Below are 10,212 nucleotides of genomic sequence, written 5' to 3'. Positions count from 1 at the left end.
ACCCTAATTTCAGACAAAATAGACTTAAAACCAACAAAGATTTAAAAAGACAAAGAAGGACATTACATAATGGTAAAGGGTTCAATCCAACAAGAAGACCTAACTGTCCTAAATATATATGCATCCAACACAGGAGCACCCAAATTCATAAAGCATGTTCTTAGAGACCTACAAAGAGACTTAGTCTCCCACACAGTAACAATTGGAAACTTCAACACTCCCCTGACAGTATGAGACAGAACACTGAGGCAGAAAATTAACAAAGATATTTAGGACCTGAACTCAACATTGGACCAAATGGATCTAATAAACCTCTACAGAACTCTCCATCCCAAAACAACAGACAATATATTCTCCTTGCCACATGGCACCTACTCTAAAACTGACCACACAATCGGACATAAAATGATCCTCAGCAAATGCAAAAGAACAGAAATCATACAAAACACACTCTTGGACCACAGTGCAATAACAATAGAAGTCAAGACTAAAACAATCACTCAAAACCATGCAATTACATGGAAACTAAACCACCTGCTCCTGAATGACTTTCAGTAAATAATGAAATTAAGGCAGAAGCCAAGAGGTTCTTTGAAACTAATGAGACAAAGATAAAAACAGAAGAATATCTGGGACACAGCTAAGGCTGTGGTTAAGAGGGAAATACATAGCACTAAATGCCTATATCAGTTAAGTTAGATCTCAAATTAACAACTTAACATCATAACTGAAAAAAATTAGAGAAGCAAGAGCAAAGCACAAACCATTCAAAAGATCAATGAATCTAGGAGCTGGTTATTTTAAAAAATTAATAAGATAATCTGCTAGTAGACTAATAAAGAAAAAATGGAGACAATTCAAATAAACACAATTAGAAATGACAAAGGGGATGTTACCACTGACCCGACAGAAACAAAAATAAGCATCAGAGGCCAGGCACAGTGGCTCACACCTGTAATCCCAGCACTTTGGGAGGCCAAGGTGGGCAGATCACGAGGTCAGGAGATTGAGATCACCCTGGTTAACACAGTGAAACCCTATCTCTACTAAAAATACAAAAAATTAGCTGGATGTGTGCAGATGCCTATAGTCCCAGCTACTCAGGAAGCTGAGGCAGGAGAATGGCATGAATTTGGGAGGCGGAGCTTGCAGTGAGCTGAAATTGCCACTGCACTCCAGCCTGGGCAACAGAGTGGGACTCCATCTCAAAAAAATAAAAAAATAAAAAAGTAAGCATCAGAAACTACTATGAACATCTCTATGCACACAAACTAGAAAACCTTGAAGAGATGGATAAATTCCTGGACACATATGCCCTCTCAAGACTGAATGAGGAAGAAATTGATTCCCTGAGCAGACCAGTAATGAACTCCAAAATTGAGTCAATAATAAAAAGCCTGCCAAGCAGCCAGGCACAGTGGCTCATGCCTATAATCCAGATACTTTGGGAGGCCGAGGCGGGCAGATCACAAGGTCAAAAGATTGAGACCATCCTGGCCAACGTGGTGAAACCGCATCTCTACTAAAATACAAGAATTAGCTGGGCATGGTGGCGTGCACCTGTAGTGAGCTGAGACCGTGCCACTGCACTCCAGCCTGGGCAACAAGAGCAAGACTCTGTCTCAAAAAAAAAAAAAAAAAAAAAAAGAAAGAAAAAAAAAGCCTACCATCCAAAAAAAACCCAGGACCACACAGACAAATTCTACCACATGTACAAAGAAGAGCAGATATCATTCCTACTGAAACTATTCCAAAAAATCGAGGAAGAGGGACTCCGCCTCAACTCATTCTATGAGGCCCATATCATCCTGATTCCAAAACCTGGAAGAGACAAAAAAGGAAACTTCACGCCAATATCTTTGACGAACATTGATGCAAAAATCCTCAACAAAATACTTGCAAGCCAAATCCAGCAGCACATCAAAAAGCTAATACACTATGATCAAGTAGGCTTCCTCCCTGGATGCAAGGCTGGTTCAATATATGCAAATCAATAAATGTGATTCATCACATAAACAGAACTAAGGACAAAAACCACATAATTTTCTAAATAGATGAAGAAAAGGCTCTTGATAAAATTCAACATTCATTCATGTTAAAAAAAAAAAAAACTCTCAATAAACTAGGTACTGAAGGAATATACCTAAAAATAATAAGAGCAATCTATGACAGACCCACAGCCAACATCAATGAATGGGGAAAAGCTGGAAACATTCCCTTTGAAAACCCGTACAAGACAAGGATGCCCTCTCTCACTACTCCTATTCAATATAGTATTGGAAGTCCTGGTCAGAGCAATCAGGCAGGAGAAAGAAATAAAGGGCATCCAAGTAGGAAGTGAGAAAGACAAACTATCCTTGTTTGCAGATGACCTGATCCTATATCTGGAAAACCCCATAGTCTTGGCCCAAAAGCCCCTCCAGCTGATAAACAACTTCAGCAAAGTTTCAGGATACAAAATCAATCTACACAAATAACTAGCATTTTTATACACCAACAACAGCCCAAGCCAAGGGCCAAATCAGGAACACAATCCCATTCACAACTGCTACAAAAAGAATAAAATACCTAGGAATACAGCTAACCAAGTAGGTGAAAGAGATCTACAAAGAGAATTACAAAACACTACTCACAGAAATCAGAAATGACACAAATAAATGGGAAAACATTCCATCCTCATGGATAAGAATAATGAACATCATTAAAATGGCCATACTGCCCAAAGCAATTTATACATTAAATACTACTCCTATCAAACTATGAATGACATTCTTCACAGAACTAGAAAAAACTATTTTAAAATTCATATGGAACCAAAAAAGAGCCCAAATAGCCAAGGCACTCCTAAGCAAAAAGAACAAAGCTGGAAGTCTCACATTACCCAACTTCAAACTGTACTCAGGGCAACAACAACCAAAACAGCATGGTATTGGTACAAAAACAGACACATAGGCCAATGGAACAGAACACAGAGCCCAGAAATAAGGCTGCACACCTACAACCATCTGATCTTTGACAAAGCTGTCAAAAACAAACAATGGGGAAAGGACTCCCTTCCTATTCAATAAGTGGTGCTAGGATAACTGGTAAGCTGTATGCAGAAGACTGAACTGGACCCTTTTCATACACCATATACAAAAACCAATTCAAGATGGATTAAAGACTTAAATGTAAAATGCAAAAATATAAAAACCCTGGAACACAACCTAGGCAATACCATTTGGGATATAGGAATGGGCAAAGGTTTCATGACAATGATGCCAAAAGCAATGTCAACAAAAGGAAAAACTGACAAATGGGATCTAATTAAACTTAAGAACTTCTGCATAGCAAAAGAAATTATCAACAGAGTAAAGAAATAACCTATAGAACGGGAAAAATTGCAAACTATGCATCTGTACAAAGGTCTAATATCCGGCATCTTAAGGAACTTAGATTTACAAATAAAAAAAAAAAAACTACCTCATTAAAATGTGGGCAAAGGACATGAACAAACATGTTTCAAAAGGAGACATATATGAGGCCAACAAGCATATATATAAAAAAGCTCAATATCACTGATCATTAGAGAAATGGCAATCAAAACTACAATGAGATATCATCTCACATCAGTCAGAATGGCTGTTATTAAAAAGTTAAAACATAATAGATGCCGCAAGGTTGCAGAGAAAAGGGAACACACACACTGTTAGTGGGAGTGTAAATTAGTTCAAATATTGTGGAAAGCAGTGTGGTGATTCCTCAAAGAGCTAAAAACAGAACCACCATTTGACTCAGCAATCCCATCATAGGGTATATAGCCAAAGGAATAAAAATCATTCTACCATAAAGACACATGCACACGTTCGGTCATCACAGCACTATTCACAATAACAAAGACATGGAATCCACCTAAATGCTCATCAATGGTAGACTGGATAAAGAAAATGTTTTACATATACAGCCATAATAAAGAACAAGATCATGTGTTTTGCAGGAACATGGATGGAGCTGGAAGCCTAGTAAACTAACAAAGGAACAGAAAACCAAATATAGCATGTTCTCACTTATAAGTAGGAGCTAAATGATGAGAATTCATGGACACAAAGAAGGGATCAACAGACACTGGGGCCTACCTGAGGGTGGACAGTGGGAGGAGGGAGAGGATCAGGAAAAATAACTATTGGGTACTAGGCCTAGTACCTGGGTCATGAAATAATCTGTACAACAAATCCCCATGATACGAGTTTATCTATGTAACACTCCTGCACAGATAACACTGAATCTAAAATAAAAGTTTTTTAAAAAAGAAAAAAATATTTTCTAAAAATTCTTAAGTGGGCTTCAACTTCTCATGGTACCTATTAAAATTTTGATAATAAACATTGCTTAGGGTACCTATATAATACTTATCAATAAATGAATTTGAAGTGTAATTCATTGGAAAAAAAATAAAATCTTTTTACTACGGTAAAAGTCAACATAACAAAGTTTTAGAATTCTCGACATTGAAAAACAAGCTAAACGAAAACAACAATCTATACTGATTAATATTTCATTTACTGTTGCTCAAAGTTAGACAACAGTAGGTTCAAATAGCCATTGGATTCTTAAAATCTTTAGTAAAACAAAATACATGGGAATAATATTAGTGATTAATCCATACAGTAAGCAGATTCATTAAGTTAGCATTATTTTGCTTTCATAGAATATTTTTCTTCTTAAGAAAACATAAAAATAAAATTTTACATTGGTTCTTGTCAAAATCCAATTAATAACCAAATAATTATTTCTAAGTGCAACTTATTTCTAAGTGCAATAAGCCCTTAACTTAAGGGCTTACTGAAACAAAGCCACTGTAAAAGAGCTTTTCAAGAAGTTACAATACAATGGGAAAATAAATCGGTCCATATATTTTGGCAAAAGGTGAACAAAGCTAATCAAATTCAGGAGAAAAAACTCTGAATAATTATGAACTACCTTTTAAAAATAAAAAGCGTGCTTTGTGATTAGGTGTCTTTATTCTTTCTCTTATTAATATAAAAAGTATTTGTTTGTTTTAGAAAATACCATCAAATATTCCCAATAAAGACTTCATTTCATCAGCTTCATCATCAGGATGATACATATTGGGAGAAAGAAGAAAAAGTAAAAATAACTATTTTTTAATACAATTTATTTTAAAATACACAATAAATAATAATACAATAAAATAAACAAAGATTTCTGTGAAGTTAATGTATCAAATAAACTTCAGTATGCATAACTCTGTAGGAAGTCTGTTGGGGAAAATTAGACTTCATAAACTGCAAATGGTAGGAACTGTAAAGGCATTTCTTTAAACATATTGAAAAGTTATGTCATTTAATAAATATGTGAACAGCCTGGTCCAAGGGAAGTGGTGTTTACAACTAATTGATCACAACCAGTTACAAATTTCTTTGTTTTTTCTGCACTCCCACTGCTTCACTTGACTAGTCTTAAACAAATAAAAACAAAACACTGTGAACAGGTCTCAAATCTTTTGACTCTTCAAGGAGACAGAAACTGCAACACAGTTTCCTTTTCTAAAATGGCCAGCAGTGGGGCAACCAATGAGATTTAATCTGACATTTTCATTGAACCTGTTGATTGTGAAATAACTGGTTAACTAAAATACAACTTCAAGTTTTGAAAAACTAGCTGATCTCATCTGGATATCAATGACTTTACACTTTACAAAATTAACATACTGTATTCAAATCAGTAGAAGTAAGTTTATCAAGTCAATATAATGTTTGAATAAACAGCATTAAATATATGGGTTTTTAAGAACTGAGGTATACGATATTTGAAACATCTTAAGGAGCTTAGCTCACTGAGGTTTGAAAATTTTAATGTCTTTAATAAATAAAATATTCAGGCTCTAATCTTTAAAATGAACCAAGGAAAAAGGAAGGCTGAATTTCTTTGTAAAAAGTTTTTTATTGATACAATCTTAAAGTGTCTTTAAAGAGTTCTTACCTGAAATCAACTTCCTTTTTACATTCACTGTTTCTAATTTAAAAAATCCACTTTTTTATAATTTGAAGAATTTGTTTTTTTTTTTTTCAGAGCAAGTAAAGCATAGCTTCTCAATCTCTGGTGACAGATTTTGTAGTTTTTTCTTGAAAATGGTCCTACATTTGAGATAAAAAATAACAATCATTGAAAGTTTAAGCACTTGGGCAAAATATAAAAGAAAAACAAAGAAGTGCTTCTTCTTACTAGAACTGCATTTCTGGCTTGTTGAGGTAATTTTGTCATGGAGGATGCACTGAACCTGGGCATAGCAGAATTTGATAAAGAAGTATCTGACATCTCATGTGATGAAACAAAATTAAAAATTAAAATTAATTATTTGTAAAATATGTCAAGAAAAACAAACCATTCTAATTTGGATCATAATGATTTTTGGGGAATATGATCAAAGTTTATCACATTTATCACAAAATACTAATGGAGAACTTGGTATATTTCCTTTCCTTTAGACCAAACCATAATTTATATATCCCAAATTAGGAAAAAATACTATTTTTAAGGGACTATAGAAATAATTATTCAACAATTTTCTTTAAAATTGAGTCTAATGCTTAATTGTCTATTACATAGAACCCTATAAACATTTTCTAAATTCCACTTGCTTAACTTTTAATCTCCTTTCTCTATTCTGGTCTCACTGTAGACATCTCCAGTTATCTTCTTAGATGTAACTCTATGCAAGAATTTACTCTGAACCTTCTGTATTAACTCATTCACTAAAACACATTTATTCTTCATTACCCTATGCCAGATATTATACTAGAAGCTGAGTATGAAGTAATAAAATGTCAGGGAGTTACCATGAAGCAGACAATGAATAAAAGCAAATATATACATAATTATAGATTCTGTAATTATAAAAAGAAAATGAACTGGGTAACAGCATAACAAATAATGGTGTGGAGCCATAAACCCATTTTTAAAAGATGATCATCAATGCATCTCTGATGAGGTAACCATTTAAGTTGACACCTGAAGGATAAAATATAACAGCCATGTAAGGAGCAATGAGCAGTGTGGGTGGGGACAGGGAAGAACCACATATACTGATAGGATTGGATCATTTTGTCTCTGACTAATAAATATATACACATGGCAAGGAATAAAAAAGTAAAAAGTGTATAAAAGAAAAAGCAGGCCAAGCACAGTGGCTCACACCTGTAATCCCAGCATTTTGGGAGGTTGAGGTGCAAGGACAGCTTGAGTCCAGGAGTTTGAGACCAGCTTAGTAAACATAGCAAGACCTCCGTCTCTAGAAAAAACAAATTTTTTTTAATTAGCCAGGCATAGTGGTGTGTATGTACCTGTAGTCCCAGCTACTTGAGAGGCTGAGGTGGGAGGATCTTCAGCCCAAGAGGTTGAGGCTGCAGTGAGCCATAATTATGCCACTGTACTCTAACTTAAAAAAATAAAAAAGCAAATCTCCTTTCCATCCCAAATCCTCAGGTCCCACAGGCCTTTTCTCCAGCAGCAACTTCTACACCAGGTTCTCAGAGGCTTCTTGTTAGAATCCATTTTTAAACCCACACATCTTCTGTTGGTCACTTCTAAACTCTTCCAAAATTATTTGTTGTTTTTTAAAGGTGTGGTGCACAAAACTGTTCATGTGCCTTGTTACCTTCCTTCTTATGATTTATTTACTTTTTGCTTCTCTATACCTACAACTTTGTCTCACTTGGATGCTTATATCTGTTTATTCTATGTGACTCAGAGTTATAACCAATGAAACAAAGTGATAAAAAGACATATTTTAAGCAAATGTTTTGAAAAGCTATTCAATGATCTAAGAATCCTAACATGGAACAAGGGTGGATGAGCTCCTGGTCACTAGAACTGTCTTGGTAGAGGTGGCACGACTACTTGCCAGTGATGTTGAATGGTGATTCAAGGATCCAGTGATAGGGAGACTAAACAATGCTTAAGACCCCCACTTAGCTCTGGAATTCTATGAAAACTATGAGTCTGTGATGCTGATGCTAATGATAAGTAATGGCTAAATAACAGCAAAAATTCCAAGGGATACCACAAACTTAGTATTTTTTTAAAGCAGAGAAATAAATAATCCTTAAGTAGAAAATCAGACCCTGAATAAAAAGCTGTTGGTATTTCTTCTGTTTTGAAAATTTTGGCTTTGGCCATAATTTCTCTCCCTTGACTTCTAATCAAGTCTAATATTTCCCAATGCATTTTGCATTTTTTGTAAAGATACTTCAAATTGAACATTTATAAAATTATGTTTTCCATTCTAAATCTCGTTTCCTATATCCTAAAATAACACCTACCTAGGTGCCATTATTCTTCCCTCTTCCTCAACTATCATATCCTATCAATTGCCACATTGAATCTGCTCTATTTCTGAAATGTTTTAAAAATCCAACCCTACCTCTCTGTTCCTATCACTTCTGCCCTAGTTTAGGCCTCATTATAGTCTGTCTTTCTCATTGGCCACCATGCCTCTGGCAGTCCCACGCCCTGCGATTCACTCTGCATACTGCTGCTAGGATGATTTTTTAAATCAAATTGTTTTTCCTGTGCTTAAATATTTTGGATGGTTCCTCACTGCCTACCATACAGGTAAAAACTAGAGGGCCCTAGGACACATCTGACCTGAAGATATTATTATTTGGAGGAGGGTGCCACAGAGTACATCACATTTTTTTGAATTAGTTGTCAAAATTTAAAAATAATAAGATATCACATAAAATTTCAGATTCCTAGCTTTTCTTGAAAAATCAGAATATTTTGTAACACTAGACTCACATTGCCTGCATAGTAACAACTGTTTGGAGCTGAGTAGTGACTGTTTCCTTTAGATGGGACACTCTGCAGTTGGCCTTGGCCCACCAAATCTTGAACGTATTTGGGTTTGCGACCCCTGACTGTCTGGGTACAGGACAGGTGTCTAAGCGCAGCACTCAAAGCCCTTACAATAAGACCTCAGCAACAGAGATTATGCTGTGACCACACATACCACACTTTACTGATCTTTGAGCACGGGATGCCTTTGCAAGCCTTAACCCTTTACAGATGCTTTCTTATACCTGGAATGCCTATCTGCCTCTGTTCTAGTTGTCAAACTCCTATTCAGTTTTCAAGTCTTGTTAAAAGTGAAGGTTCCTGGGCTCCAGTCCCAGAGACAAAAATTCAGTAGGTCTAATGTGGGGCTCAAGAATGTGCATTTTTAATATGCACCACAAAGTGATTTTGATGCAGGTGGTTTCACAACAGCACTTTGAGAAACACACCTCTAAGATTAAGAGGGTTTATGTTGGCTAATACCTTTTAGCATCTCTGACATCTAATACCTTGATCTCCATCTCCAACTATGTGTCAAGAGGATATAATGTTGTATGTATTACAAACCAAAGTTCTAAAACTTGCCTGTTTGACATTTCTCTTTGGAATTTGCTCTTTGACTCTTGAAGGGGTAGCTTACTTCCCCTGGTACTTGAACTCAAAGTGTTTCCAAATCCTATGTGAAGAGATAACATTTTGAAACAAAATGCCAAGACACAGCTGAATGAAGCTTTTCACAAGTTCTACAATGCTCTCTCCAACAGATATGATCTGGTTAAGGAAGGAATGAATAATTCTCAATCACCTAATTTAATTTGCATAGAAAAATTAGGGGCACAAAGCTAAGGGAGTAAAACTATAAAACATATAGGTTAGCTTATTAGTAACTATATTGAAAGGTCCTCAAGCCACCTGTGTTGTTGTAAAACACATATTTGGTCTTTGACCCCTGTTTCTAACTCTACTGGGTTGGAAGACACCCAGCTGGTATTCACTGTGGAACTGCTTGCTTAGTGTGTGGGGAAAAAAACCCACAGACATTTGGTCACAGATGTCTTCTGGCCTGATCATAGTGTGAGAAAGAGGAAAAACAGTTTGTGCTTTTCCACTCATCCTCATTATTTATATACTTACATTTTCATTCACATAAATGATCAAGTTTAAGTTCACTCAGTATTTTCAGTGGTCTGTTCATAATCATTTAAAGTGTTCTATACATGAGGGAAAATGTCATTTATTGAGACTGATTTTTCCAGTGACAAAGCTATGCCCTCTTAGGACTAGGCTACCTCGAAGGATCAGTACACTTTGCCTATTAACTTACAGTATCCAATGACATTTAAACTCGAGGTAGGGAACAGTAGTTGTCCAGTGATA

The 10,212-nt window shown here is 35.6% G+C and overlaps 1 protein-coding gene across 4 annotated transcripts in view; it reads right to left on the bottom strand.

Moving 5' to 3' along the window:
* Positions 1–6,033: 6,033 nt before the first annotated feature.
* The window catches only part of LOC119626262 (probable ATP-dependent DNA helicase HFM1), a 137,425-nt gene continuing 133,246 nt past the window's right edge, over positions 6,034–10,212 (bottom strand). For all 4 annotated transcript variants that reach the window (XM_073008594.1, XM_073008595.1, XM_073008596.1 and 1 more), the window contains 2 exons: positions 6,226–9,511; positions 6,034–6,137 (listed from right to left, as the gene is read on the bottom strand). In XM_073008594.1, coding sequence (XP_072864695.1) covers positions 9,363–9,511 — 149 coding nt within the window. In that variant the 3' untranslated portion in view covers positions 6,034–6,137; positions 6,226–9,362. The remainder of the gene's footprint in view (positions 6,138–6,225; positions 9,512–10,212) is intronic.

This window comes from Chlorocebus sabaeus, chromosome 20 (genome assembly GCF_047675955.1).
Source record: "Chlorocebus sabaeus isolate Y175 chromosome 20, mChlSab1.0.hap1, whole genome shotgun sequence".
Taxonomy (NCBI): domain Eukaryota; kingdom Metazoa; phylum Chordata; class Mammalia; order Primates; family Cercopithecidae; genus Chlorocebus; species Chlorocebus sabaeus.
Note: the sequence above shows the minus strand (reverse complement) of the source record. Positions and strands in the feature narration are given on the sequence as shown.